A 27,809-nucleotide genomic window follows, 5' to 3' on the forward strand; every position below is an offset into this window, starting at 1 on the left:
GCATGAACCTTCCAGCATGGCCGCTGTTCCCAGCCCTCCTCCCTCCCCCTGCTCTGGCCAGCCTTGAGCCGAACCAGGAGCACTCTGTTTGCTCAGGATCATCGCTGGTGCTGCTGGACAGGCTGTACTCAGCCTGGCTTTCCTCGCTAAGCCTGCCGAGTAACAGGCAGTCACTGAACAAAACCCCCAAAAGGGCATTTTTTCCCCCAATGTTTTCACTGGATTTATTGAAGGAAAACAAACCTTCAGCCTGTGGTTTGGGCTTTTGCCTTTTCTAAGCCATCTGAATTTTAAAGTAGCAAGGCTCGAGCTGAGTCATTGCAGAATCCATGTATTCATTTCTTGGGAGATCTCAAATCAAATATTCATCTCTGAGTCAACGTCCTGTGTTCTCACAGGCCTGTGCTGTAGAGGTGGACAGCTTCCCGGGAATGGCAGGCATTGTCCTCCTGCCCGGCTCCAGGAAGAAGTGCTCTGCCTGCATTTGCCAGCATCTCTGGTGCGAAAGTGACTCAGAGCTTTCAGTCTTTCAGATGCCACCACCTCCCCGGTCTGTCCCTAAGTCCAGCTGACGTGTCAGAAAGCCTTAGTCTGCGGAGCTGTGAGCTTCCGAGAAGGAAACCTTCGTGTCCCTACATGTTGGGAGCGAGGGAAAAAGTAAACGGGCCTGTTAAAGCACCGACTCACACGCATCCTGTTCTCTGCCTCAGCAATTCCCTGGATTTTCTGCTGTTGGTCGTGTTTGTTCTTTCTAAGGCTAATGGTCACGCTGCTCGTGAGCAGCCGGGCACCGAGGAGAGGGACCCCATGAGGCTGCAGTAACAGCGCCCTTTTCTATTCCCCAGGTTATCCAGGCTTCCAGGCTGCCACCTACGCGAGTCGAAGTTACACTGGCATCGCACCCGGCTACACTTACCAGTTCCCTGGTGAGTGCTCCCCGCTCCTTCTTGCGGCCTACCTTCAGGTGACGGGAGTCCTTGGCATGATCCGTGACCCAGGCTCTGCCCCTTTTACCCTTTTTCCCCCCCTTTTTGGTCTCTCTTTAAATTGGAGACGGATGTGGAAGGGGGAGGGGAGAAGCCCTGGAATAGGTGGGAGCAGCCTGTCCTTCATTAGGATTACCCTCACACCCCGGTGACAGGAAAAGCCCTAGGCTGCTCTGCTGCCCTTTATGTTAGCCTCCTCCGTAGGGCTGCTGCTGTTACCCGGGAGGGCCCCCGCAGCCCTGCCTGTCTCGCTGCCTTTGTGTGTGTCTGTCTCTCTTTACCAGAGTTGCCACCGCTCTGAAAGTAGCAGGGGAGTTTGAATTGTAGCTTGCCGTGGGCTGGGGAACCCCTCAGCACCCAAAACACGGGCGCCTGCGTGCTGCGGTTGCCTTGTGAGCCGTGCCTGGACCACTCGCAGCTCCTGCAGAGCCCCTGCTGGGCCGCGGGCTGCCCGTCCCTCCTGTTTGAGGGGGTTTCAAGCTCCCAGCCCCGCCGTGCGCTCAGGACACGGCTGCTGCCATCAATGGCTGGAGCCTGCTGTGCCGCAGCTGCCAGAGCTGCCCGGGGCCTCTTCTCCCTCCCCTTCCCTGTCAGCCCGGGGAACGAGGCAGAGCACGCTCAGAGAAAAAAGACCGCCTCGCTGTTTTCTAGAGAAGTGGCAACTCCGAGCATCCCCTCCTTACCTCCCCCCTCACTCTCACGGTTCTTACACGAAGCCTTGGCGGCAGGGCTGGGAGTGGGAAGTCGGCTCTTCCCCCCGGCAGGCCCGGGCTGGCTGGGGCTGAAAGTTGCTGTTGCCTCCTGGCTGCCTGGAAGCTCTCTGCGAATGCCCTTTGTGGCTCTCGGTCACCGTGGCTTCGAGCGCCTCGCTGTAAAACCTGGGCCGGGCTGCAGGTGAAGCTTGTGCTTGCCCTCCCTTGCCAGATTTATGCTAAGGACAAACGGATCCTTTCAGTGTCTGGGGCGGGAGCCCAGCACCTTTCAGCACCAGTTATAAATTAGTTTAAAGAAGGCACTGGCCCGGTCGCAGCCTGTTCCCACAGCGGCCCTGGCTGCTGTCTGTCTGCGGGGTCTCCCTCGGGGTGGTTGATGAGTTCCTAAGCTGTCTTGCATTTCGTTTTTAGAGTTCCGTGTAGAGCGGACCCCTCTCCCGAGTGCCCCCGTCCTCCCTGAGCTCACAGGTCAGTCCCGCTCATTTCCTAAACTCACAAGCTGGGAAAAGGGGGCTTTGGGCTGTTGCGGTGGTGTTGTGCTCCACAGCCTGATGCAGTTAGACTGCAAGTGTTCCTTATTCCCTCCGTGCGAGCTCCGTCCACAGCTGGGGCTGGAAAGGTGGAGAGGGAAGCAGAGCCCTGTGCGTTGCCTCTGAGAAGGGCAGTGCAGGTCACACCAAGTGAAGGCGTGTAATTCCGAAATGGCATTTCCTGCTGCTGGCCTCTTTTTTAGCTCCTCGCCCTGGGCTGGGTCGAAGTCAGATATAGAAAACTCCAGAGAGCAGGGTGACTTCTCGAAGGTCCACCAATGACCTTAACCTGAGCTGCTGCAGGGACAAGTTCTGGAGTGCTGGGAGGAGGGAGAGGGCGTGGGGCACTCCTGGTCACTACTCCCACGTCCTTGTGCAGGAGGCGTAGGGTCCCTCAGTTCCTGTAGGGTACTGTGGAATGAAACGAGGGCAGAGGGCTGTGCTCCAGGGCTAGTCCTGGCTCAGAGTGTAAATACCCTCTGGATCCCCAGCCCCTGCATCGTGTGCAGTGTCTTCTCTAGGCGATGCTCCTTCCGTCGACTCTCCCTCCCACGGCCACGTTTCCCCCAGCTCTGTCGCGTCCATGGTATCTGTTGTAGAAGAGCAGCTTTGTGTAGCACCCCGCTCCCCGTGTGCCATCTCATGTCCCTGGTGGTCCTCCTCTCCAGCGCTTCCTTGCCCCCACCTGTTTCAGGGTGTGAATCTCTGCAGTGGGGCTGTGGAAAGGCTTCTTGAGAAGCTCCCCCCAAACTATCAGTACGAACAGGGCTGAAAGGGTGGCACCAAACCATGTCGGTCCTCAGGGAGTCTCTGCTCCGCGGGATGCTGAGGTTGGCAGTCACCAATGAACAAATTGCCCTGAGGGAGGTAGGAAGAGATTAAATCCCAGCTCCCTCTTAACAATATCCCTCCCTGCCATCAGGGATGCAACTGCATAAGCATCTGACCCCATCTCTAAGCCCTTTGGTTGCCAAACAAAGGAGATTTGGGTTCGCTGTGTATTTGCATGTGTGATTTTTCCAGCAAAACCTATAAAATTTGTAGAGGAACATCAGTGACTTGACAAAAAAGTACTCTTCCCTCTGAGGTCCACACCGGGCTGCACCGTGCCTCTCCTCGTGGAGGTGAACGGCCTGGGGCCCGCTGTCACCGGCGGCTGGGGTGCACCAGGGCCCTGCACAACAACAAGTTCTTAATGCTGCTTGCCTGGCTGGGTGCCACGCCAGCTTCCAGTCCTGAGTGTCTCGCTGAAGTACCAGCTGGGGATCGTGGCATTCTTCCCTCCCCGTTACGCTTACCTACTGCTAAGCAGTCGCTGCGCAGCCTCTTGGCGAGGCCGAGAGGTTCCCATGTATAGGCTGGAGCCGGTCCCGCGAAGTGCGGGGCCCCCTCGGTTCCTACAAAGGCCCCGCGAGCTGCGCAGTGCTGGAGGGCCCTTGTGCCTCAAGTGGCTGAGCGCCTGTAAATGGGCTTGGCAAGTGGAGCTGAGCTGAGGGGATGGCACAAGCGGGGCTGATTGCTCCAGCGTGCCGAGAGAGAACGTGCAGGTGCTTTGTCATCACAACGCCAACCTGGTTTCTCCGTAGACAGCCCGCAAAAGCAAGAAGGGATTTTCCTGGAAAAAAGAATTGGAGTCTTTGAGAAGGCCTGGCCCCTGTTCTCATTAAAACCGTATTAATTCATCTGTTTTAGGGCCTTGAAGCAACGGCGGGGCAGAAGGGCGGCTGCCAGCAGCGTTTCCTCCCCAGAACGGTGTCTTTGGGGGCGATGCGGAGCTGCAACATGCTCGCCTTGGCCCAGGGCCTGCAATGAGAGGCAAACCCAGATAAAAGCCCTCTATGACGTTTGCTTGAAACAGGCTGGTGCCTGCTACTAAATATTCCCTTATAAGCTAGTCTGGATTTCAGCCTTAACGTGATTGATTTGTTCTGACCTCTTTTTATGGTGCTCTAAACAGAAGCACAGTGAATTTCACATTCAAGCATGAAATGCTGACCCAGTCATTTTAAGGGCAAAGAGAAACACGCTGGCTGGATGCCTCCTGCCCCGAGGGCTGGTTGCCTATGGCAGTCGAGTTGGGAATTAAAACTGCTACGTATAAATTAAGACTTACTGTTTTAATTAAGCCATTTTTAGTTCCTGCTCCCTAGGTATATGTTTCCTGCTCTTCTACAAGGAGCAGCAAGGGGCTGAGCAGTTCGGGTGTGAAAGTGGGGAGGATGGCGTGTCTTGAGCAGAGAAATAGGTAGAAAGAGGCTGTTAAAATAATAGTGTCAGAACAGAGGGGAGGGGCTGAGCCTCAGATCACTGAGCTGCTGGGTTTCTCCACGTTTATAGCCAGAATTTGTGTCTGTAATAGCTTTGGATTTAACTGTCTTTCTGGTTCAGCTTTTCCGCGTCCCTCAGCTGCTCCGGGATGTGGGGTTAGCAGAGCATGGCTCGTGTCCCCCCGGGACATTCACCGTGCAAAGGGTACTGGAGGAGGCAGGGCTGGGCGCTCCCCTGCTCTCCTCCTTGGATGTCCTGCGCGCTGCACGAGGCCGATACACCTGTGTGGCCCTGGAATTTCGCAGCGGGGAAATGAAGGCTCCCGTTGAGGAATTCCCCGTGTAGCCACCAAGCCCCTGAGGTGCCTGTCCCTTCCTTTGCAGCAATCCCCCTCACTGCGTATGGACCAATGGCGGCGGCAGCGGCTGCGGCAGCCGTGGTGCGAGGGACAGGTAACTGCCACCTTCCTCCCCGGGGCGGCACGCGGGCTGCGGGAGGGGGGTGGGACGGGCCTGCGTTTTTGGGATCTTCACTCTGTAGTTTTGCTGCCTCCCCTAGGTTCCACCCCCAGTCGCACCGGCGGATTTCTGGGCACCACCAGCCCCGGGCCGATGGCAGAGCTTTACGGAGCCGCCAACCAGGACTCAGGGGTCAGCAGTTACATCAGCGCTGCCAGCCCAGCCCCGAGCACCGGCTTCGGCCACAGCCTAGGGGTGAGTGTTCCCTGGCGGGCTCTGCGCAGGGGGAGGATGATGGCAGGGGCAGGGGAAGGGGCCGCATCTCCACGCGGCGATGGAGGCGAGCAGGGGGAGCAGGCTGCTTTCTGGTTGGGAAATGCTACCTGCCGTGCCACCGCCGAGCCCCACGCTGCCTGCCGCTGGTGCAGGGTGCAGCAGCTCGCTGGGAGCCTGCTTCCCTGGGCTCCGCTGGTTCTCCCCAGCCACGACTCAAGGTCCTGATCTCCAGACCTTCCCCTTACTTGGCCCAGATGTTCCAAAAGCTCATCTTGGCCCTGACGCAGTGTCCAGTGGGTTGCTGGGCTCCTTAGTCCTAGCACCTGCAACTGGAACTGCTCTCCCAGCATCTGAACCGCGACTGAATATGTTTTGGTAGTAATTTTCTTCACTTCTCTTTTGTTTGCTTAACAGGGGGTTTTAACTCTTTCCTCGCAGGGTCCCTTGATTGCAACAGCTTTTACCAATGGGTATCACTGAAGCTGGGGACCAAGGAGGCAGGAGGTAAGAGAGCTGCAAACAGGGACGGGTAGTTAGAGAGGGGAAATTCTGAGCTTGGGGTCCCAGCAGGAGCTGTGGAGGCTGCTGGGAGGCTCGCTGGCTTGACCCAGCCCATGCAGGGAGTCCTGTGGCCAGCCCAGGGCTCTGTTCCGCACCAGGGGCTTGACAGGTTGGCTTCCTGCTCCCTGCTCCTCGGGCTGGGAGTGTTGTGGAGGGATCGCTTCGTGTCTGGGTGCAGAGGGGGAGGAGATGAGAGCACTGACAGGAAGAGGGAAGGTCTGCAGGCTTGGCCAGAATCATGACCCTGTGGTGATCCTGAGACAAGCCTGGCTCACCTGTGCGGCTGGGGGAGCCTCCTCCGTGCGGCTGGTTGTTCTCACTGCTGCTGAGACCACCTCTCCTCCTCCTCCTCTCCTCCTCCTGTCTGGGAGAAGAAGGGCAGAGGGGAATCTGGGTGTGATCAGTTCTGTTTCTGGTCCTCAGCTGGGCCTGGGAGGGAGCTGGTGGATGGTCGCTGGTTTGCAAACACGGCTGAAGTTTCTTGGCTTAAAAAGAAAAAAATAAACTTTTTAAAAAGGAGGGAACAGCTGGCAGGGAAGGGTGTCCCGACAAGGCCCCCGGAGCCTGGCAGGGCGCTGAGCAGAGTGCTGGAGCAGTGGCTGGACCCTGCCTGGCTGCGGCCTTCCCGGAGCCAGGAGCTCCGCAGGTCGGGGCAGGCCGGCTGCACGGCGTGTGGAGCCTTGTTTGCGAGGCCTGCACGTGCCGTTGAAGAGGGAAGCAGCTCTGCTGTGCCCCGTTGCTGTGCCAGCGAGGTGCAGGGCAAGCCCGTGTCGGGGCAGGTCTGGGTGTTCAGTATTCCTGCCAGGTAACCCTGGGAGAAAGCCCTGAGAGGAAAGCTGTTGGTTGTTCTAGATCCTGTCCCTTCCTCCCCCTGCTGTGTCCCGCAGATTCCCCAGTGACCTAACCGAGGACAGCGGCTGGAGGATCTGGTGAGCCTCGGGGGATGAGCCACGGTTACCTTTTTCTCGAGTCAAACTGCACACTGCCGGCCGGCTGCCAGGCTCCTGCCGCCCTGCCCTGATCTCTCCCTTTGACCAGACCACACTGGACTGAACCCGAGGAGATCATCTCGCTTTCTTACTAACCACCGACGGTTTACGCTTCCCCCTTCCCTGCCCCCAGCCCACCGGTTCTTCTTTTATTTATTTTATTAGCTGTTAGTTTTATTTTTTTATTTTATTTTTTTATCTTTTTTGGGGCTCCCCCTTCTTTTTGTTGTTTGCTCTTTCCCGAGCTAGTAGACATATTTTATGAATTGGCTTTGTGATTGTGTTAGGTAGTTTTTATCAAGGAGTATTTTTATTTGGCTTTGAAACTGTTTTGAATATTTTCAACTCTGTTGTTGTTGTCGTCAGTGTTTTTAAAGCACGGTATGTAACAAGAATGCAGTTCTGAAGGAAAGAGACAGAGAGAGCAAAGGCTGAGAGGAACTGATGTATTTCTATTTTTTTTAAAGAAACTGTTTTTAATTGTTTCTGTTTTGTAAATGTGAGGCTTTGAAAAGTGTGAAACTCCAAGGATCCGAAAACGTTGGACATCGCTATGGAACAAAACAAATGTATATTTTGCTAAGTGAAAAACACTATCTTACAGCTGAAAGATTTTTTTTTGTTTTCCTAGGTTTAGTTTTACGTGGGATTTTCTTTTTCCTTCTGTATAATATGTAAATATCGCGAGCTGAACCTGGCTGCCACGTGCAGCCTGGCTCCGAGGAGCAGCTCCAGGTCCTGGACTTGGTGCCGCAGTGTGAGCAATACTCTCCAGCAGAATCCTGACAGGACTCCGTTCTTTTTTTGTACACCTTTTACTGTAAGATTTTAAGACCTCTGATGAGATGAAAGGGGGGGTGGGGGTGGGGGTGAAACGTACCGGCCATCGGCTGTTTTGCTGAGCGGGTTAAAGCTGCTTCCAATCGCTCGATGTACAGACTCCATCACTGGGCTCCGCAGTGCCAGCGTCTGGTTTGGCTTTAGGTAAAGGGCTTTGCCGCCACTGTTTGTCTTGGTTACTTTGAAAGGAATCCACTCTCCAAACACTTATCGCTTGCGTCAAGATTTCCTGGGAAAGGGATCCTCCTCCGGAGGCGAGGGTATCGGAAAGGGGAGGCAGCCAGGGCCGGGGGGAGATGTGGGTGGTCGTTCTCTGAAGGGCAGGGCGCTGGGTTGGGGAGGCGTTAACGGGGAGAAAAGCATTAGGGTGGTGATTTGGGGGCGGGTTAAGGGCTTCTCAGGGATTATATGAATTATAGAATCGCAGCTTCCCATTTGCTTTACTCTGTGTTCTGAAGACTGTGGGAATTTGTCCGTTGTCCCGTGCGGAGGTGGTCTGCTCCCTTCTCCAGGAGCTGCCGGGGCTTCCCCTGGCGCCAGGCCCCTGCCGAGGAGCGCCGTGCCAGGGGAAGCCTCCCGCAGGAGCATACGGGGCAGGTTTGGGTCTGGATTTCAGTGAACCAAAGACCTTGTTAAGGGGGGTGATTAAGCCTTTTATTAAGATGCAGCCAAACTCTTTTCCCAGGGAAATAACAGCTTCATCTTAAGTTTTAAAAATCATTCCCTCTCTTCCCCCAAACTGAGCCCTTGTAAGGGAGAGGGGCTTTGAGGAAAGGACCGGGAGGGCCGCCGTGCCCACAGGGCTCTTCTCTTCCATCCCTCCCCTCCCCGTGTGCCGGAGCTTGTCCTGACCTGGGCGATATGTTTGGAGAGTTCTGTTTAGGTAAGAGGGTACTTAACAGATCAGTACTGAAAACACAAAGCAATAATTTTTGTTACTGAGACAAGAGTCTGTATGTCTGTTTTTTTAAATATTTCCTAAGTAAAGAAGAGCTGCATTTTATTGGGTTTATTTTTATTCTATATACTTCAAATTTGGGTCTGCGGACAGCGCTTTCCTCCCTCTTGGTATACGCGCTGAACTGCTTCCGTGCCCCCTCCAGACATCCCAGGCCAGCTGTGCTGCTGCTGGGCTGCGATTCACTCTCTGGCCAGTGCTGCCACTGCCTGGAGGCTGGGGCTCCGGTTTCAGGGTGGGCATTTTTTTAAAAAAAATAATAAAGCTGTGTTTTTAAGCCAGTAAGTTATTACACTCCAATGTTTGTTCTCTCCACACCTGTAACCCTTTTTCCAGATTTCAGTTTTAAATTCCTAATAAATTATTTGAAAACTGTCCTCTCTCGTTCTTTGGGCGTGGGAGATTTTCCAATGGAGGAGACTGCAGGTGAACTGGGAGCTGGCAGGAGGCGCATCCTGCCATTAGGATAAAAGCCCCAGGGCTCTGACTGTGTGTTCTGCTCCCAGCCTTTGGCAGCGGCCCAGTTTATAATGTGAGGTGGATCCGGGTTTAGCAGAGATTGTGCCTCTTCTTTACATTACAGAGGTTTTGTACAGATATTTATAGGCTCGAGAAGGGAGGAGACACTGGGGTGCTTAGAAGGTTGGCTCAGATATTCTTTGGATTCATTGACTATGGTGAACCAAGGAGGCTAGATCTAAGAAAATAAAATGAAGAGAGAGGAAGAAAATTCCTTAGTAGATAACACTACAAGAGAACAGTAAATTCCAGCAGTGTTAACAGACCTGTTCTAGCAGGTCTTAATCATAGAGAATTCTCAGAAATAATGTAAGGCTCAAGCCTGTGAATTTAGGAATGAGTTGTAAATTGAGGTGTCCTCAAAATCGTACTGAGCACCAGCAGCTTTGTATATTGTACAGGTTGGGGAAGCCAAAAATAGCTTTGGTGGAAAAATCCGTACCCTTCTGGGAGTTTTCTCATAACGCACTCTTGTGCTGCTCACATGCTCACTTTCCCACTCTGGGTGGTCCTTTTGTTGAAATCAGATTATGAAATCCAAAATATGACAGCGTTTTAGTGACTTAAAAGGCCAGTGTAATAGAGGTTTTCTTGGCAACATCAATAATAAAGGAGAGTGAGAAATGGGGAGGAAGGAACCACAGAAGGAACCTAAGGTTCATTGGTAAAAGAAAAGAGAAATAAAACATTAAAAAAGGAAAGGTAGCCAAAGGAGAATGAGAATATCACTTAAATGGATATTGAAGGGAAAGTCAGCAGATTGATCTGTGGGTAAAAGATTAAATCCTTTTTTCTACATAAATGGGGGCACCGACTCTTTTTACATCAGTCTTTAATGTTTGTTTGATGTTCTCACTATTAGGACACAGGAATCTCGAGTCTATAACCCAGCATCTGTTTGGCCTTAGCTAACCTGTGAGTGGGGAATCTTGGGGCATCAGAGAGCTTGTGAGCAATCAGAAAAGTCGGAATGGTTCTGGTCGCTCAGCAGCAGACCTAGCTTTAGCTAGATGCCCTATGGTTGTGTCAGCACCCTGGGTGCTGTGGGCACCCTGATGTAGTTTCAGCCTCTCTGAAGGGGAAGATGTCCTCACCATCGCCTACAGAAACGTGCATTTGATCCTACTGAAGGGTGCTGAACCCTATGTTTTCTGAATAAGCACTCTGGATTTTAGGCTGTTTTCTCTTTCCTTGCTCTTAAAACTGAAGGCTTGATTCATGCTTTAGAAATAAATGCAGACTCTTACTATCAAGGGAATAGTCCACAATTAATATCTCGAGTGTGTAAAAATGCCAAACCTGTAGCCTTGGCAGCATTAGAGCCTCTGGGGTCTGAATACGAGTGCAGTATTTTGGACACCCGGCTGACTGCAAAAAACTTTCTTACCCTTTTTTGGATCCAGCTCACCTCGTGCCTTGGTGTAGAGAACCAAAGGGCCTAAACGGGCTCTGCTTTGCTGATGGAGAAACTGCTGTCGGAGCTATGGTACGCTGTGTACCTTGAAACTTCTAAGCACAGGTCGTTTCTGGCATAACTCCTCTGAAGTCATGTAAGCCACAAGTCCTTGTTTAAGCCAGGTAACGTTGGCTTTGCCAGAGAGATGTGTATTGTGCCACCTGCTTGTATCTGAAATCAGCTGGCTATCACCAGCTAATCACAGGTTATTTCCATTTGCAATGTTACCGTTCACCTGGCGATGGTGTGAAATGGATTCAGCAGTTACTGGAGTAAGGCTGGCCAAAGGCACACAACCTGGAGGGAAACTATTTTATCCCCATATACTTAGTTAAATCTACAGACTATCTAGTATAAAAATTAATTTTGCTTACTTGAAGAACAGAGGTTCTATCTCAAAGGAAGAAAAGGTAGTTTCTTCTGGACAGGCATTGTATTAAAAGGAAGACCTGCATTTATCAGGCAGATTTTGATGGATGGAAATCAAAATGGATAGTTAAAGGGAAGAAACCGCACAGCCAGCATGCTCTTCTTTTCCAGAGGGCTGCAAATGTAGCTGCTCTGAAGACGGTAAGTCTAAACACACAAAACATGATGGTGATTTCAGGAGCCCGATGGCAGCATACGCCATCAAAATACGATTGCCTGGAGGCTTCTCCAGTTTCACCTAGCTCCACTAGGTTTGCCGTGTACCTGGTGATGTGGTAACACACAGACCTTGACTGGATAACGCCATGTCTGTCCCTGCACTCCAACAATCCTTCTTGGTTCTCTGCATCTCTGAAGCCTCAGGGAAAATCCTGCTGAATATTTCAGTTAATATTTCCCACAGTCATCCTACCACCAATGTGTTACCATCTCCTTGTGTTCACACTTTCCTTTGTCGTGGTTGTTATGCTGCTTCTCCCGAGAAATTTCAGAGGATTTCCACGTTGCTTGGCTCCTGGTTTTTGCCTAGTAGTACTTCTTTCTCCTATATGGCTTCAAAGTTAAAACTATTTTTTTTATTTATTTTTTTCTGCTCGTGCCAAGGGTCACTGGGGATAAGTGAACAACTTGTATCTTGTTCCCTGAATTAGGCCAGGTGAATCAACGCAGAGATATAAGAAGAATGATAAGTGGGATACCATAAAAAGAGTATACAAGTATTAGTAACTGGCTGTTAGTGCCAGTATTCTTCAGTGTAACTACCACATCGCTATATTTTTTAGTAGAGAGCCCTTAAAAATGTCCAGATCTTTCAGGCAGTCTTCTAATACGACCATTAAAATAATTTAATCGCAAAAATCATAGGAAGCAAATATTTGCCCTCTTGGCTTCCAGAGTTTGAACTCCACTGGCCTTCAGCTGGTCGTGTCACAAGCTGCTGTCTACAGCCCCTGATAGAAGAAATCTGCATTCAGTAACATAAATACTGGCTTGTTGACCTCATTTCTATTTCAAGGTGAGCTTGCAGTATAAAGAGCTGCGTTTTCTTTAGGACCAACCTCATTGTCAAGACCTGCAAGAATGAAGTCCCTTGCCCTGCTTTTCCTGCTGTCAGGTGCGTAGGTGGCACTCGCCCCTCTCGGCGTGCCCGTGACTGGTAATACCATGCCTAACTCTAACCGTTGTGTTTCTCCTCAGTGGGTGCTGCCAGCGCCGATGTCTCACCTCGTGCAGTGTGGCAGCTGCGCAGCATGATCCAATGCGCCATCCCGGGCAGTCACCCTCTGCTTGAGTTTGATGGCTACGGCTGCTATTGTGGCTTGGGAGGCAGTGGGACACCAGTGGATGAACTTGACAGGTTTGTACAACTCTGCTTTTACATACACGTTTCTTAGCTTGCGCCTTCTCATTTCTGCATGCCTGCATCTCCTTAGCTGGCCCTGCACGTGAAAAAATGCTCACAAAACTCTCTGGCTGCTATGGATAAAGCATTCTCCCAAAGACTGGTTCAAGGAAAAAAGGTTGTGTAGTATCACACCTGAAGGTCTTATTACTAGGGTAAAATATAATCCAAGCAATGCATTCTACTTTCTCTTCTGTGGCAGCTATGTTGCATTCATTCCCACACTTTTTTCTTTTTTCCTTTTTTTTTCTTCAGCAGTGCTGTCCTGGCAGCCCAGACAGCACTTGTGAGCCCACTACCCAGTGCATGACCATTGACCTCTTAGGGCTGAGCTGCAAAATGCTAAGAAGTAGCTTGCCAGTTTGGAGATCACATTAGACTGATAGCCAAGGTGCAGCGGATTGTGCCAGCTGTTAGCTCGTCAGCTGCCAGGCTGCAGTAACCACACGTGTACTTGGAACATTAGCTGGCAGAGGAGGAGCTGAACTCAATGATCCTTGTGGATCCTTGTGGACCCTTGTCCCTTCCAACCCAGGATATTCTATGATTCTGTGTCCCTTTGAGGTCCTTTGTGTCCTCTCCCTCTTATCACTGGGTATCTTGAGGGTTTTTTTTTGTTCAGCGCCTTGTCAAAGCATATTTGTAAATACTAGTGTATTTACATGTCTTACAGGTCAGCTGAGTTTGCATTTCTGGTGTCTTCTGACCTCTTCCTCCTTGTTTTCCAGGTGCTGTCAAACACACGATAACTGCTACACTCAGGCTAAGAAACTGCCAGCGTGCACCACCTTAGTGGACAACCCCTACACGGAGACATACAAGTTCAGCTGCTCTAACAAGGCGATTACGTGTAGCAGTACGTCCTCCTCCGTGTCACTCTGCTTTGCTCAGCACTTCAGCTGCAGTTAGGACCGGGGCCGCGTGACTTTGAATCCTCCCGTGGCACGGAGGTGCAGCAGAAGGCCGTGCCGGGTGGGCTGGCTGCAGGCACCGCACTCCGCGCTGCCGTAGATGCCTCCGAGGTGGCCCAGAAGGCTTCAGCGCGAGGTGGTGCTGGAGGATACGTGGGCTGAGCGTGGGGACCTGTCCCCTCCTCAGCGGGATCAGGCCCTGTGGTCCCACGGAAGTCCGTGGGGGCAGCGGGCTGGCTGGGGAGCGCTGTGCAGACATCCGTAATGTAACGGCCAAGCTTTTATGGCTCCTGATCGGAGAGAAATGGCAAACAGCCTGTCAGGCAGAGCTGCAGGGAGGGAAGGAGGGAGCGTGGAGGCGGCAGGGCTGGGCACGCACTCGCACAGCACCTGAGGGGAGCTCGGGGGCCGGAGGGCGCGCAGGGAGCGCACCTCACGCCCGACAGGGCGGCGGCGGTGGCACGGGGGGGTTGAGGGGAGGCAGGTGAAGGCTCTGACCGTCCCCGCTCCCTCCCTCAGGCACCAACGACGCGTGCGAGATGTTCATCTGCAACTGCGACCGCACGGCCGCCATGTGCTTCGCCAAGGCGCCCTACGACCCGAGCCACTACAGGCTGGACAAGGCCAAGTACTGCAAGTCCTGAGGGCCGCGCGCGCGGGCGCCCTTTAATAAAGACCGGCTGACAAAAGCAACGCCGCCCCCGCGCCTCTCCCGCCGCCCGGCCCTGACGGGACGCGCGCGCCCCCGGCAGCCGTTAACGGCCGCGCGCGCGACGGGGTTGGGGGGGGGTGGGGGGAGGGGGCGGGAGGGAGGCCGGGAGGCCCCGCCCCCTCCGCGAACGGTCCGTTGCGGCGCGTGCGGCGCCCCCCCCCCCCGTCACCGCGTTCTTTGATTGGCTCTGAGCAACGGCGGGGGCGGGGCCGGGAGGAGGCGGGGAGGGAGCGGGAGGGAGGCTGCGAGCAGGTGCGCCCCGCCCCCACCCTGACCCCTCCTCAGGCGGCCCCGTTGGGACCCGGGTTCGAGTCCCGATCCCGCCCCGTCCCCTCACGGCGCCCCCCCCCCGGCAACCGGGCGAGCGGGGAACGGCGGCAGCGCGGCTCCCCCCGGCTCCGCCGCTCCTCCTCCGGGCGCCCGTCCCTCGGGGCACGGCCCGAGGCGTTTGGCCGTTCCCTGCCCGCGGGGCCGCAGCCGTGGGGAAGGGGCGGCGTTGGCCTGGAAGCCAGGGGCGGGCTGGGGGAGCCTCTGAAGGACCTTGGGCTCCTCACCCGGGCCGGGACGGAGCCCCCCGGGGCTGCTGCCGCCGGTGGGGGCGGCCGGAGGGTGCGGGTGGGCTCCCGGGGCTGCCCGTGGTTGAGGGAGGGAGCCCTGGCTCCTCGGCAGCAGATGGCTCAGCCGTGTCCCTCAGCGTGAGGAGAGCGTGCAGCCCGCCCTCTCCCCTCTGCCCAGGTAGAGGATGGAGGCCCTGGACGAGTTTGACAACGAGTACCCCCTCCGCACGGCGTTTTGCAAGCAGATTTCCCCAGAGGACTTTGAGGAGCAGTCCGTGTCCTACACGCAGCAGTGCCTGCAAGAGCTGTACTCGACCATGGAGCGGAACCCGCGGGTCTGTGAGAGGGCTTTGAGAAAGCAGAAACAGGTGGAGCAGGAAAAAGCTGGCTTGCTGTCTTACATAAAGGTACTTGCGCTGTCTTCGTAGGGAGGAGCCCTGGATCTTGGAGGCTATCAGGATGATACTGAGATAGGATGGTGAATCACTTTTTTTTTTTTTTTTAAATGAAATAAAAACTGAGTGTGCGAGTCTCACAGCCAGATAGTCCATGTCGTACCGGTACTCATTTCCTGTTTTTCCTCAGGTGTCCATGTACATGAGTTTTCTGGAAACACTGAGCGCTCTGGGTTCTCTGTGGAAATCTGGAGGCTCCTGGATGTGTTTCCATCACAGTGCTAAGATGAATCATTTCTAGGGATGGAAGTGCAAGATGAGGTCTGTTGTCCTCACGCACTAGCTTTGATTCTGAGGTCATTGTTTGTAGAGCAGTAAAGGTCTTAAGTGTTACTGAAATCCCTTTGTAGGGATAAATGAAACACATTGTAGAGGCAAAAGTAAAATACCATCACTATGTAGAAGAAACACTGTGCTTTTGAGCTATACCATCCCGAGCAGGGAAGAGAGCTGGGATGCAGTTGGAAGCATTTCAGAAGCTTGCTGTAAGTCTTTCCCTGTAGTAGTAACTCTAGGTTTGAGGTGGGTAGTACATCTACTCCTGCTGCTGGGCCATTCTAGCATTCCCTAGATCCTTTCAGTGGATAGATGAGAGCGCCAACCCATTCTATGTCTCTCTTGCCCCATACGCATTTCTGTAAGCCTACACTTATGTTTGGACCCTTGGTCATGTTTCTTATTTACATAGATTTGGTGGTGCAGAAGACCTAACAGTAGATTTAACAGCCCCCCCCTCAGAGTAAGCCCTTGTATAGGGGATCTTGTCACGTAATGTGAAGTGCCAGGCCCTAGGTAATGGCCAAAGTGCTGGTGGGGTTTGAAGGGGCTGTGCAAAGTTACTCTTTAGGACTTTAAGGAACATTGTGGAAAGCAGAGTCTAACAGCGGCCCAGTGGTTCCTCAGACTGGCTTATTGCCACCTGATGGGGAGAACAAAGAAGATACGAACATCTTTTGCCATGCCAGTCTGTGCTTCTGTTCCAAGACCAGAAGCAGTAACTGAAATAAAATATCCCTGTGGTCACTGAGCATGGGAGCTCTGAAGCTGTACAGAGCTGGCTTGTGACATGCTGGAGGGATGGTGCCTGTGTGGGTTTATGGTGCAGAAGTGAACTCTCAGTGTCTTATCTTTGTCTTCTCTATTGTTGTTTTCTAGGCCAAGATTTTTTGGACTCTGCAGGGAGAATTAAATTACTCTAACTACATGGACATTGCAGAGATGAAAGAGAAAGTATGCCAGCTGAGACAAGACATGAAGAGAGTAAACAGCTATGCTCAGGGTAATGACTGTTTCAGTTTCCATTTGTGTCTAGAGACCACTACTAGACACTTGTACTGTTACTCTTCCTCTCAGGCTCAGCTTTTCTTCTTACCTGCCACTGTATACTTAGTGATGCAGAAGAAAAAGCACAGATGTGGTAATTAGGTATCTTTCCTTAGTGGGAAGGGAGAGGACTGGGGTCTGCACACAGACTTGCAGATATCATCCGTGTCTGGAACTCTGGTTTTAAACCCTGGCTAGCTTGACTCTGCCTTTCAGCTTCATGAAGCAGTTTTGTTTCTGGTCATTCAGGAAAGATCTCGGGGAGAATAGTGATACCAATCTACTATCTCATTTATGAATTCATGAAAAATTCTCATGAATTTTTCAGAGACACCAGAAAGGTGTCTCTGTGGTCTTTCTACTACCATATATCTGCTGTTTTGCTGCTGGATACAGTATTGACGCCCCCTTTTCTATCAGCACCCAAACTGAAACCGCTTGCTGCAAGTTTCTGTAGGGGAGGCATATTCACTTGCTTGTCAAGACACCTGATTTATCTTCCGTTTTGCAGGGCATAACTGAAACTTATTTCCCGGATTTTTTTGGGTGGTTCTTATGAGCTGCAAACTCCATGTTTCATCACCCCCTTTAAAACAAGCTTTCCTCTTTGATCAGCTATTCACAGCTCCAAGTTTCCATCTGACTGAAAGGTCCAATCACCATAAATCTGGTAGAGCTTTAGGAACGGTCTTCAACCCATTTGGCTGTGTGCAGCTCAGTAAATGGAGGTTATTATTCCCCTTCATGCTAAGCTGTGAAAACACATCAAAAAGCATTTGCTTCTTGTCTCAGCTCCAGTGCTGTTTTCCCCAAACAACAAAGGGACTCATCTTAGTGAGAAGGCAGCCTTAATCTCTGGCTTTCCTTACCTGCAGGTACAGCTGCTTTATTGTAGAAGCAGTAATTGCACAGGCAGGCGAGGAGCCTTGCTGCAGCCACAGCCAGTTCTGTGCACAGACACAGGAGTCCCTCATTACATCCAGTAAGCTCTGTCTTGCCAAGTGCTAAAGGGGTCGTAATCTGATTTTTGTCAGATGCCCCCTGCTTGATTAAGGAACCAAGCATTGCTTCCCACCAGCAGCAGTTTGTGTCAGACTGTGAACTCTGCATTGTTGCAGGTATTCCGTTTTTAGAATTACAAAGTCCAGTTGGATTTCTTCTCCTTGGCCCTTGCCAAGGACCACACTGGACATTTGGATGCAGCATGTGTCTGTCTTTTGATACCTTTTTTTTTTTTTCTTGGAAGATTCTTCTGATAAAGGAACAGCAGAATGTCCCAGAAGAGCTCTCATATTAGCAAAAATGCACTGTTTCTGATTTGCATGTGCTGAAGCTGCATATGTTGTCAGGGTCTCAGCAAGGGCTAGCAGCTCACTTGGGTCATTCACTCAAAGCTGCTCGCCTCTAGTTTGCAGGAGTCGTGCTGTATACTGTGAGGCCTTTTAACACAAAATGCTTTTTTTTATTTTTAGCCTTATTGTTACCTGCCTGGCCAATTGTCAGTGTGAGCAGGTATGAATTTCTTATTGTCCATCTGTGTCCTGTATCTACCAGGACTTGGGTGCACAGGTGACAGAGCACTCAGCTGTGCAGCCCCCACTGGGGACTCTTCCACTTAAAATCTCACAGAAGCAATACGATAGGAGGAAAAGGATTAATGGGCTTCTTTGTGTTATTTTGCCCAAAATATCATCCAGATTTTTTTTTAACTTTAACCAGAAAAATCAAAGCTGTTTAACAGCCCATATATCAGAAATTCCTGACCTTTTCAGAAAGAAAGCATCAGCCAGGAGAAATCTGGCATCTGAAAGGTATTTTCACATGTATTATATGTGAATATATATATATCAGTGATGAAAATGGCCAGACCAGTAGGACTGGAGAGGCAAAGTCCTCTCTTGTAAATTTATTCTCTTGCTACTTTTCGGTAATCTAAAAACACAGCTGCTAAGGCTAGTTTAATTTAGGTCTCAAAACCCCTGCAGTGTGCAGAGTGTCATGACAAGAAACACTAACCTCAGGTGTTTTCCTTTCCCATAGGCACCAGAAAGCCTCCCAGGATGGTTGCTTTCAGTTGCTACTTACCTGGGGCTGCCCTAGGGCAGGTTATGTGAGAGGAAGACTCCATCTGTCCTGCGCAAGCCCTGGGTTTTGAATGAATAGACTGAGGAAACCAGTAACTTGGCACTGATTTTTTTTTTTCCTTTTTTTCCCCTTCCATACAGGTGCAAAAACTAGGAAAGGACGACATCCAAGGCAGTTGTGGGGAAAGATGCACACTCTAGAAGGTGGATTTAGCCCCTTGCGCTCCAAGGCTCCTGAACCTCCCAAGATCACAATGCCCAGGGTCTTTGGTCCTTTTCCAAAAATCACGAATAAGCAGGTTTGTCAGTAGGAGCAATCTGACTGTAAGAGGTGGGAGGCTGCGCTTACGCCATTCCCATCAGGCGCAGTCCTCCCGACCATCTCCTGGGTGCCGCTCCTTCCCTGGAGCGCAGTTTGTGGGACATCTCTCATCCTGCAGGACGCTATTACAAAGCTTGCTCTGAGGGTTTGCCCAGAGCTGAAGGCAAGGCTTGCCAAATAGGAAGTAGCTTTTGTTTGCTCTGGGTAACTCCAGCCCCCCTTTCACAGGAGAGGGTACTCACAATCTTTGTAAGGTACTCACAGCTCCTCTAGACAAACCTCAGGAACCTGTCGTGGTAGGAACAGCTGTAAGAAAGAGCAGAAGCTGTTGATTCAGCTAAGTTCATCGTAAAAAACTGTCTTTGTGCTGTTGTCTAATGTGTGCTTTTACCAACCACAGATGGACAGAACTACAATTTCAAGCCCTGATCTGAAATACTGGTGGAATGGTGCAGCAGCAGTGAACCAGAAAAGGTAGGAGAGCACCGAATCATGTAGGGGATGATCAAGGCTGGCTTAAAGCAGACAAGGTAGCTAGGAAGGATCTGTGTTTCCCCCTGGTAATGGGGGAAGAGATCATTCCTCAGGCTCTGTAACACTCTTTCTGTTAGTTTCAGCCGGTGGTTGATTTGTGTCCTATACTGCTCAACCCTGGGGGTTCCTATAACTCCATCCAGACTGGAAACTTGAGAAGCTGAGAGACTTCTCAAGACAGGTCTTTGCTAGCTACCTGCAATGGCATAGTCAGCTTCTGATAGCCGTTCTCTCTCTGCATTGCTTCTTCCTACACAAATAGTGCCAGGAGTGACAGGGGAAGGTGTCAATCAGCATTAGAGTGGTGCAGAATTGGCTTTTGGTTTGGAACTTTAGGTTTGCTGTGGCATTTCTCAGTTAAGCGACCTTATTTCCCAGTGGTGGTGGGGGAACACGTTAGGAGATTAAGTGTTCTGATCCTGCTGTACAAGAAGTCAATTTTAGTAGTGCTGGATCAGCTTGGCAGAAAAAAAGGAACAACTTTGTCTCAGCCTCATATGCCTGTTATGTATATGTGCTCGCTACCATATAGTAATAAACCATGCACAGGAAATTTACTGTAAATGTTTATCATTTACTGTAAGTCACTGTCCCTAGTGACTTAAAAGCATATAGTGCAATATATTGTGTATTCCATGTAGGGTCAGGGTAACTACGCCTTTATCAGTGATGCTGAAGACACCCTGACTCCCACGTGCTCGGCTGCTGAATTGGAGGCAGGAACGGGCGTAGCAGGTTTAGTCACCTGTCACATTGGTAATGCCCAGTCCTCACTGCAGACGTTTTCTTCTTTCAGACTTCTTGGCAGTGCTCCCACGCCTCCTCCTCAAAATGCTGGCTCTAATGACACCAAACCGGCAGCCTCCGTTTTTAACACACCTATGCAATGCACATTTCAAGGTGGTGCAGAAGATGACATGGATAGTGAAAAACCTGGCCCCAGTTCCTCTGCTAAAGAGGCATAAATGTCTCTTCTAATATGGAAAACCTAGGTGAATAAACACTCTGTGCAAGTGCCCTGGTTGCGTGTGGAGGCTCTGCTATGCCTTAGCAATAGTTTCTGCAAAAGCTTTGGTTAGCAGGACACCAGTATTACGCAAAAGATGACTGACATCTATGAGCTTTCTTCACTACCAAACAACAGCTTTCTAACTCACTGGAAAGTAGGACTGCCATTAAATGGGAGCAGAATGCAGGTAGGGGTCCTGAACTTACCTCACATGGCTTTTAAGTGAAGCAGTATCTCCTATGACCCATTATAGCTAAGTCTTGAAACACGTTAAGTATCTAATTTCCTCCACCTTCTGCAGAATTGGGTCCTTAAGTATCCCTTTGATTCTGTATTTTACTTGCTCCTGAAAATGGCAACAACAAACCCAAGAATTTTGCATCGTGTGGACAGATCTCCTTGCTTTGTTATTGCCCTTTTAGTAAATGACTCTGGCACTCCTTCTTCCAAAAAAGTTCTTGTCAAAGTCATTCATATAGGACATGTTATGTGAGGAGTGGGATTGGGGCATTTGGAACGACAATTACACTCCCTTGTAGCCATGAGGGGAGTGGTAGATTCACATGGAAGGTTGGGTCAAAAATGTAATGTTCCAGTCTGGGCAAGATTCTCCACATATGTTATAACGTGTTAAGCTACCACCCTAAGGATTACCAAAACACGGCTACCCTGTAGTGACAGATCTGTTAGGAGTGTGCAGAATCACATCTCTGAATAGCTTGAGCTCAGTCCTGAGGGAAACCTATTGTGCAGATTTAATTGCATCTCTCTCTCAATTCATCAACTGTTAGTAATTACATCCTGCATTTTTGCAATGGAAAAAATGAATCTAAACTGGCTATTGAGACTGTACTTAAATAAATCACAGGAGGGAGAGGAAATTGCAATGCAAATAGTATCAGTCACGTAAACAATTTTAATTCGCTACTTAGTTATTCATTAATTAAATAACATCTTTAAAAAATGCATTCTAGAAAAGGTAGCAGCCACACTGAAAGCAGCTCTGGTCAGATATTAGCTTAAAGTAAATCCTCTGGCATCTCAACAATATTCCATTTTTAAAGCGTTCAGATAGTAAGCAGTTTAACTGGTCAACTGACAGTTGAGAGAAGTGCTGACTTCCCCTCTTTGCTCAAAGACATCAACGTTGTGGCCTGTGCTTTCAAATCATTTCTTACAAGAGTAGTATCCTTGTCCAGCTTCTCTTTTTAGCCATTTTTTTTGGAAAATGGCAACTGCAAATCCTCTTGCCTCCTCACCCCCTTTGCATGCCCACTAATGACAACGGATCCTCCAGCTGATACTGTGGTGTTCCACATTGCTCTCCTGTGCTATTCTACCTCAAGTTACTTGGTCAAACTCCCTGCCCCTCACTCTTCTCCTGGGACAACTATTAAAAAAAAAGTGTTTTGTTCTCACATGTCTGATTATCCTGTCCCAGCGAGTGCAAAGAGAAGGCACTGTTTACAACCACAAAGTAAGGCAGAAAAGACATTTTTTCATCATCGTTCTCCGTCCTGGTTAAGTGGAGGTGGTGTCAATGCAGAAAACAAACTGGTCAGGTTGACATGTGCGATGCTTGCTGCCCTCTCCTGGTGTCATCAGGGGCCATAAGGATCTCGCAGATGCCCCTCAGATTGAAGTTTTCCACTTTTGAGATGGTAAGTCCTGTAGGAGTGGAGGTAAGAAGCTGCTTTATCGATGGAATTGAACATTTACGTTATCCACATTTCAAAAGAGCAGTGTTTTGATCAGCTGGATCAATTCAACCAGGCATAGCTTTCGAATCGTCAGTATGGTATATGAGTATGGTGACTTGAGAAACGTTCATGAATTGGTATGTTACAAAGGAAATTGTGTGCAAAGGTAGCAGCACTGATCACGTTCTCTGAATCTGTACGTGATCCCCTGATCCCCTGTAGTTTTCTGTTTGTGACAACTGGATTGGAAGTCAACATTGCCAGGTTTTCCGGTTTCCTTTGCCTAATTTTCTGGGAGCACTTGCACCAAGTATGCTTTCTGTTCATGATCATGGGAAGCAACATCATGGCCCATCAGAGCACACCAGGTGCAGATGAATATTTGCAGCCAGGCTTTGATGGGAACATTGTGGGAACATCTTTTTAGTCAGTACATCTCAGTCACAGCATTTAATAGATATTTAAACCCATCTTCTTACCCTTTCAGGTGACTGACCAGGGAAGGCACTCACCTTGGAGAAATATTTTTACTCCTGATAGCTGCTGATGCTCAGCTTGCTGGGTCAGTGTGCAACAATCAGAGGCAGCAGCTCTCCACAGCGGGAATTCAGTTTTAAGGATGCAAAGTGGTCTAACCTTGTGGGCCCAATGTTAAGGATTGCAATAGGCAGCTGCTTCTCCCGAGCAGCAAGAGCAAACCTGTAACCAGAGTATACCTGCAGGAATACCAGCAGACAGAATTATTAGCAGCATAGGCAAAGGACAGCTACAGAAAGGTCTAAAGAAAGTAAAGTAGTTGCTGTTGGCAGGAGAACGGGGCTGTATATACACACTGTTTTATGCAACTGCATTTAATTCAAGTAGGTTTCTCCATTCAGGAGTGCACAGAAGAGAACAGCTTTTGACCTCTTATTAGTGAAGGGTTTCCATTTTTGTAGAAAATATATACATTGAAGGGGAAAGTTCTTGTCTTTTAGTAAATCTCTGCAGCAGTTTTTATTAGTTATCATAGGTGCTTAAATGTTTCTGCTTTGATGGTTCTCACGTGGCCCAGCTTAGGTACTACAAGAATGAATGTAAGGCATTTCAATCATTCCTGTACAAAGGATTATGTGCTTAAGAAGTGCAAGCTCACAGAATTTGTCTCCAGTATCCTGAAGTGAAGTGAATTGCAGTCAGCCAAGCCTTCATTTTATGCCTTTCTGGAAAGCATTAGTTTTTCTTAATGTAATAGAACATGTTCCTGGAAAATCTCTTATACAAACTCTATTCCAAAAGCTTTCACAGGTTAAACACCAGGGTTTTCTAGACCACCTTATCTTACAGATAAAATATAGTTCACAGAGAAAACATGGTGTGATACAAAGGACAGTCCTAAGCAGCAAGCAGAGACTTCTGCTCTCTTCTTCAGAAGCTTAATTAGAAATTAGAAGTCCTAAAATCTGGTATTGCACACAGCTTTCCATGAGGCCTGGAAAGCTGGCAAAGGCTAAAAAATTCAAGGAATAAAAAAAGCGGGGTGGTGATGTTGCAGAACTGAATTGTGTCAGTATCCTGGCTTTATGGGCAACCACAAGCCTACAACACAGTGATGGAGGAGGCAGGAGAGTGAGGTCTGAAGTGTGACTGGGGTTATTTACAGCAGCATGACAGAGACTGGTCGTGGAGTTACAGGGAAGCCCAAACAGGACAACTGTACAGCTAAATCCCACCAATAGAAAAAAAAAAATTACCAAGAAGTTCTGAAATAGCTGTGGTGATGGCAAACAGCAGTCCTAATTTGTGGGACCAAGGACTGTTGCCAGCAGAGTAGCACAGAAACAGGAATGCAGTGTGGGAGGAAGACCTCGTTACCTGCATAGAGGATCCTGCCACCAGCATGGAGTCTGACTCTGCCAGGCGTTGGTGCACAAAATCCACCTTTTCCCGGCTCACCGTGTCTCCAAAGAACGTCACGTCGGGCTTCAGGATGCCGCCGCATTTACTGCAAGCTGGGACTTGGAAATTGCGCACCTGCTCATCCGTCAGGAAGACGTCCCCGTCCGGAGCCACCCCGAGTGCTTCAGCTTTCCAGGCAGGATTCAGAGCTTCAAAATGCTCCTGAAGCTCAGAGCGCAAGGTTTGATCTCCACAGCCCAGGCAGAAAACCCTGAAATGCAGAGCAAAGTTGTAATGGAGAGAGAGCTTCACGCAGCTGAAGCTCCGGAGCCAGGAACTTGTTCCTTAGAAGCCTGGAAAGTCTGTTGTCATCGCCCCCATTTATTTAACAGATAGTGAAGGTCACTGAGCTGTCTTGCTGCTGTTGCTTTGCGGGGATGCTCTGGGCTAAGCACTTTAAACCCTACCATGCATCCCATCTCACAGTTAGGGCTGAGCTTTTTCATCAGGAAGTTCTGGGTGATCACAGGCAGACTGTGATGGCTCCTCTCCAGACGCCCAGCCTGTGCATTTCTGGCACTACCCTCTCTGCTTAGCCCTGGACACCCTTTGCATCCTTGTGGTCCCCCTGCGTTTGCTAAGAGCATATTTACTGCAGCAAGGAAATGGGAGGTTCTGACTGATGTAGGTTCTAAGCACGATCCAAACAGCCCTCCAAAAATTGGGGTGGTGTCTGTTCCTTAAACACTGCTCTGTGAGCAGCACTGGTGCATGATCCTCTTCACCCCAGCACAAAACCACCCTTGAGCACGCCATCTCCACTAACGTAGTGCTTTTACATTTTGCCTCCTTTTTCAGCAGCTACCACTGCACTTACACGTTGGTCACCCCGAACGAGACACGAGAGCACTAGCCATCCTCCTCTCCCCGCGGGGTACCTGTGTGTGCAGCCGTGCAGTTCTGTCACGCGCCGGCTCCCAGCTTTGGTGTGGAGGGCGTCCACGTTCTGGGTCACCAACCAGTGAAGCTTTCCCAGCTTCTCCCAGTCTCTCAGCACCAGGTGCGCCGTGTTGGGCTGGTGGGAGGAGAACTGGGGCCAGCCCACGAAGTTCCTTGCCCAGTACCGCTGCCGGGCGCTGGCGCTACGAACAAACTCGGCGTGCTGGATGGGCCGCCTGTCTGTCCTGGCGTAGAGCCCGACTCCTTCAGAGCGGTAATCTGGGATCCCCGATTCAGTCGAGATTCCAGCCCCGGTCATTACAAAGAGCTTCTTGGAGCTGGAAACAAAATGCTGCAGCTCCTCTACTTCCGCAGGATCCGGGGGAAGACAGGCTGGCACGAAAGCCAAGTTTGGAGAGCTCCTGGACACCGAGTGGTGTCTGAGGTGATGGAGTCTGATGGCTCTGCGATGTCCTGACAACCTCCTGGCAGAGAACATGCTGAGCTAAAAGCCAAGAACAGAACACAGGGCAGGTAAAAGAAAGCAAGGAGCATGTCCTTGATTCTATGTTCTTGAGATTCTCTGGAAAACGTTGCTGATAAGTTTTCTTTGCTCTTTTTTTTCTAACGAAATCAGAATTACTTTGGAGCTGTTAAGTAAACCCCACCGTGCGAGGACAGTGTTTGCATGTCCCTTTCACAGAGGGTAGCAGAGGAGTGCTGACAGTGTGAGGGTGTTAAAGGCAGTTGGAGGAGGGCACCGAGCACCTCGCAGCTGAGCTGTTGCAGTATGGGGGCAGTTCCTTAACGGCTGCCTACCGGCAACTTGCCTGTGAGACCTGTGGCAGCTCTGAGAAAGCTCTTCAAGTAGCAAGCTTGTTTGTCTGCAAGGCAGGCAGCTCGCTCCTTCCAGGGGCCTGAGCTTCAGAGCCTGGCTGGTTTTTAGATTCCTGCTGCGTCTGAGTTGCTTTGCCTCAAGTCCCCGGTCTCCCTCAAGTACCAATTCTTACAGTAAGTGGAGCAATATCCGAATAGACTGAAAGTCTGCATGTTCAGCTGGAAGTACTTTGATACTAAATAGATGCTGGTGGCAAACGGCAGATTTGTCTCAGTTAATCTCCAGCACGTCATCCTCAGTCGAATTACAAGGAGGGCTGCCTGGGCTCAGGGCCATGGCACCATAGCCCAGTAAATCAGACTGAAATCACCAACGCCCTGACAGAGCGGCCATGCCAGTGTTTTTCAGGGCTGACTGATATCAGGGCTGAATCTAAGCACCACGTGCAGGCTTATTCTGGAAAGCCTTCCCCTATAGTCCTGAATTATTTTTTATATCAAAGCAGAGGATGATGTTCATGATGATTTTTGCCTTTTGTTGTTTAGCAAGAGTAGTGTCAGGCCTTCCTTCCGACCAGGTTTAATTTTCCATATTAATTAGAAGGGGGGACAGAGTTTCCCAATAAACTGTAACTTGCTTTGAGAATAAATCCTGTCATGATGCTCTCAGGAGACTGCTAAGCCAGTTTGATGGTGATTAAATTGCTTTAACTGATGAAAATTCTCCATCCCTGCCCCTTATAGTCAAAAGATCTCTCAGAAGGAAGTGTTTTGAGGGGGGAATGAAATGGAGATACAATATAGGGTGACCCACAGGAGAGAGAAGGCAGCGGTGGGCCCAGCAGCAAGAACAGCACATACATCTGAGGGAGGCTCTGAAGCGTGGAAGTCAAAGAGAAACTTATAAAGGACTGAACGCTTCCTGTGAAATGCAAGGCTGCTGTCAATATCAAAGGGCTCAGATTTAAAAAATAAAAAATAAAATAAAAAACAAAACAAAACAACGCACACCAAAACCCACCACGCTTATGTAATGCTCCGTACACGTACCTACCGAGGTCCAAGGCTAGGGTTTGTTTTCTAACACACATCCAAAAGCTCCGCAGGAAGGGAACAGTGTAGGCAGAGGACGGCTTTCTCCAGGCCAGAAATCCAGAGCCGTGTCACCCGAGCCTGTTCTGCTGTAACAATGACACGGTGCGGGGAGAGGGGCGGTGGGCACGGTGCGCACAGCCAGGGAAATAAAACACGTTACGGCGAATAATGCCCAAAACTTACCTGTCACAGCGCTGCCCTGCCGACCTCCGGAGGCCCGCAGAAGAGGAGTTTGCTGGGAAATGTAGTTCGCAGGAGACCAAGCCCGAGGAAACACTACAACTCCCATGCTTCAGGGAAAGAAATCGCCCACCTTCCTCAAAGTTGTGCGTTGGCAAGCGCTGCGTGCTGCCCTCAGGAAGCGTAGGAGAATAAAATCAGAGTTGATGCAAATGTAAGTAGTAGGTAAGGTTTTGTAGGGCCGTGTCCTTATGAAAGCCTGCATTTTCCGTTCACTGCTGCTAACGCGGCAGGTTTTAGCCTCAGAATGTGGCTGAACAAATAACGGGAGACAAATCCACGGGGGGTGGTTAAGGACACCTCGGTGGGGAGATGTGCCTGGTTGGAGTGTGAGGGGACGCGGGGACGACATGTCGGCCCCGCTCTCGTGCCCTCGGTGCCTCCACTCGGTGCTGGCCGAAGTGAGCCAGGCTGGTGGTCCTGATGGTTACAGTTGGAAGGACAGGAGAAAGTCTGGGTGAGGGATGTGGGAACAGACCATGGCACCAAGGGCGGACAGACGCCAGTCTGGTCCGGTGTGTGGGATGAACATGGCCAGACCAAACCCCAGCAGTCAGCACGTGACAAGCGGTCTCTGTACACCTCCCAGAGTACGTGCGGAGGAGACGTGAGGGGCAGTTATATTTTTTCAGCCGCTTGCACCTCTCCCAGGGCGCAGCCCGAGCCCTGAACCCCTTCAACAGCCAGCTTTTTGCCACCGAGGGGCTTGCTCCGCGTGGTGGTCGTGCAGCTTTTCGGTTGGCGTTAGGTTTGGCCAGCCGCTGTGCCGTGCCGTGCCGTGCCTGGGCAGCCCGCTGCTGGCCTGCGGAGCCGAGGTGACGACGGGAG

At 50.6% G+C, this 27,809-nt stretch overlaps 4 protein-coding genes across 9 annotated transcripts in view; 3 read left to right on the top strand and 1 right to left on the bottom strand.

The window, feature by feature from the left end:
- Positions 1 to 8,955, top strand: part of MSI1 (musashi RNA binding protein 1) — a gene marked incomplete at its 5' end in the record, with an annotated part of 29,990 nt that extends 21,035 nt beyond the window's left edge. Inside the window, 6 exons of one of the 2 annotated variants that reach the window (XM_080559158.1) lie at positions 846 to 926; positions 2,111 to 2,167; positions 4,881 to 4,949; positions 5,056 to 5,210; positions 5,646 to 5,735; positions 6,680 to 8,955. In XM_080559158.1, the coding sequence (XP_080415284.1) occupies positions 846 to 926; positions 2,111 to 2,167; positions 4,881 to 4,949; positions 5,056 to 5,210; positions 5,646 to 5,711 (428 nt within the window). In that variant the 3' untranslated portion in view covers positions 5,712 to 5,735; positions 6,680 to 8,955. The remainder of the gene's footprint in view (positions 1 to 845; positions 927 to 2,110; positions 2,168 to 4,880; positions 4,950 to 5,055; positions 5,211 to 5,645; positions 5,736 to 6,679) is intronic. The other variant, XM_080559159.1, reaches the window with a different exon arrangement.
- Positions 8,956 to 10,533: 1,578 nt separating this feature from the next.
- On the top strand, positions 10,534 to 14,100 carry PLA2G1B (phospholipase A2 group IB). Its single transcript, XM_080559180.1, has 5 exons — positions 10,534 to 11,124; positions 11,999 to 12,097; positions 12,181 to 12,340; positions 13,114 to 13,241; positions 13,816 to 14,100. The coding sequence occupies exons 2-5, from the start codon at positions 12,064 to 12,066 to the stop codon at positions 13,938 to 13,940; spliced, it is 447 nt and encodes a 148-aa protein (XP_080415306.1). The 5' UTR covers positions 10,534 to 11,124; positions 11,999 to 12,063; the 3' UTR covers positions 13,941 to 14,100.
- On the top strand, positions 13,795 to 22,534 carry LOC308179259 (uncharacterized protein). 4 transcript variants are annotated; one of them, XM_080559168.1, is made up of 6 exons: positions 13,795 to 13,924; positions 14,744 to 14,972; positions 16,176 to 16,299; positions 18,569 to 18,726; positions 19,150 to 19,223; positions 20,080 to 21,036. In XM_080559168.1, the coding sequence occupies exons 2-6, from the start codon at positions 14,751 to 14,753 to the stop codon at positions 20,246 to 20,248; spliced, it is 747 nt and encodes a 248-aa protein (XP_080415294.1). In that variant the 5' UTR covers positions 13,795 to 13,924; positions 14,744 to 14,750; the 3' UTR covers positions 20,249 to 21,036. The 4 variants fall into 4 exon arrangements, with proteins under 4 accessions (XP_080415294.1, XP_080415296.1, XP_080415295.1 ...); XM_080559170.1 differs by lacking the exon at positions 13,795 to 13,924 and adding an exon at positions 14,291 to 14,313; XM_080559169.1 differs by lacking the exon at positions 13,795 to 13,924 and adding an exon at positions 14,323 to 14,617.
- Positions 21,174 to 27,115, bottom strand: SIRT4 (sirtuin 4). Of its 2 annotated transcripts, none has more exons than XM_080559162.1 (6): positions 26,925 to 27,115; positions 26,701 to 26,827; positions 24,809 to 25,314; positions 23,847 to 24,141; positions 22,505 to 22,708; positions 21,174 to 21,960 (listed from the first exon to the last, which is right to left on the bottom strand). In XM_080559162.1, exons 3-5 carry the CDS (start codon positions 25,306 to 25,308, stop codon positions 22,556 to 22,558), a joined length of 948 nt encoding a protein of 315 aa, XP_080415288.1. In that variant the 5' UTR covers positions 25,309 to 25,314; positions 26,701 to 26,827; positions 26,925 to 27,115; the 3' UTR covers positions 21,174 to 21,960; positions 22,505 to 22,555. The 2 variants fall into 2 exon arrangements, with proteins under 2 accessions (XP_080415288.1, XP_080415287.1); XM_080559161.1 differs by having other exon boundaries at positions 26,697 to 26,827; positions 26,925 to 27,114.
- Positions 27,116 to 27,809: the final 694 nt, after the last annotated feature.

Source organism: Anser brachyrhynchus, assembly GCF_964034855.1.
Source record: "Anser brachyrhynchus genome assembly, chromosome: 17".
In the NCBI taxonomy this organism is placed as follows: Eukaryota; Metazoa; Chordata; class Aves; order Anseriformes; family Anatidae; genus Anser; species Anser brachyrhynchus.

What these genes read in the sequence shown, in the direction of transcription:
- SIRT4 (XM_080559162.1), bottom strand. Translation starts at nt 25,308, where the DNA reads ATGTTCTCTGCCAGGAGGTTGTCAGGACATCGCAGAGCCATCAGACTC. An exon ending in CTGCACGGCTGCACACACAG is followed by an intron (nt 24,142 to 24,808) that starts GTACCCCGCGGG and finishes TCTGCATTTCAG; the next exon opens with GGTTTTCTGCCTGGGCTGTG. An exon ending in TGGCAGGATCCTCTATGCAG is followed by an intron (nt 22,709 to 23,846) that starts GTAACGAGGTCT and finishes GTATTCCTGCAG; the next exon opens with GTATACTCTGGTTACAGGTT.
- PLA2G1B (XM_080559180.1), top strand. Translation starts at nt 12,064, where the DNA reads ATGAAGTCCCTTGCCCTGCTTTTCCTGCTGTCAG. An exon ending in CCAGTGGATGAACTTGACAG is followed by an intron (nt 12,341 to 13,113) that starts GTTTGTACAACT and finishes CTTGTTTTCCAG; the next exon opens with GTGCTGTCAAACACACGATA. An exon ending in CAAGGCGATTACGTGTAGCA is followed by an intron (nt 13,242 to 13,815) that starts GTACGTCCTCCT and finishes TCCCTCCCTCAG; the next exon opens with GCACCAACGACGCGTGCGAG.
- LOC308179259 (XM_080559168.1), top strand. Translation starts at nt 14,751, where the DNA reads ATGGAGGCCCTGGACGAGTTTGACAACGAGTACCCCCTCCGCACGGCG. An exon ending in GCTTGCTGTCTTACATAAAG is followed by an intron (nt 14,973 to 16,175) that starts GTACTTGCGCTG and finishes GTTGTTTTCTAG; the next exon opens with GCCAAGATTTTTTGGACTCT. An exon ending in GCAGCAGTGAACCAGAAAAG is followed by an intron (nt 19,224 to 20,079) that starts GTAGGAGAGCAC and finishes TTCTTCTTTCAG; the next exon opens with ACTTCTTGGCAGTGCTCCCA.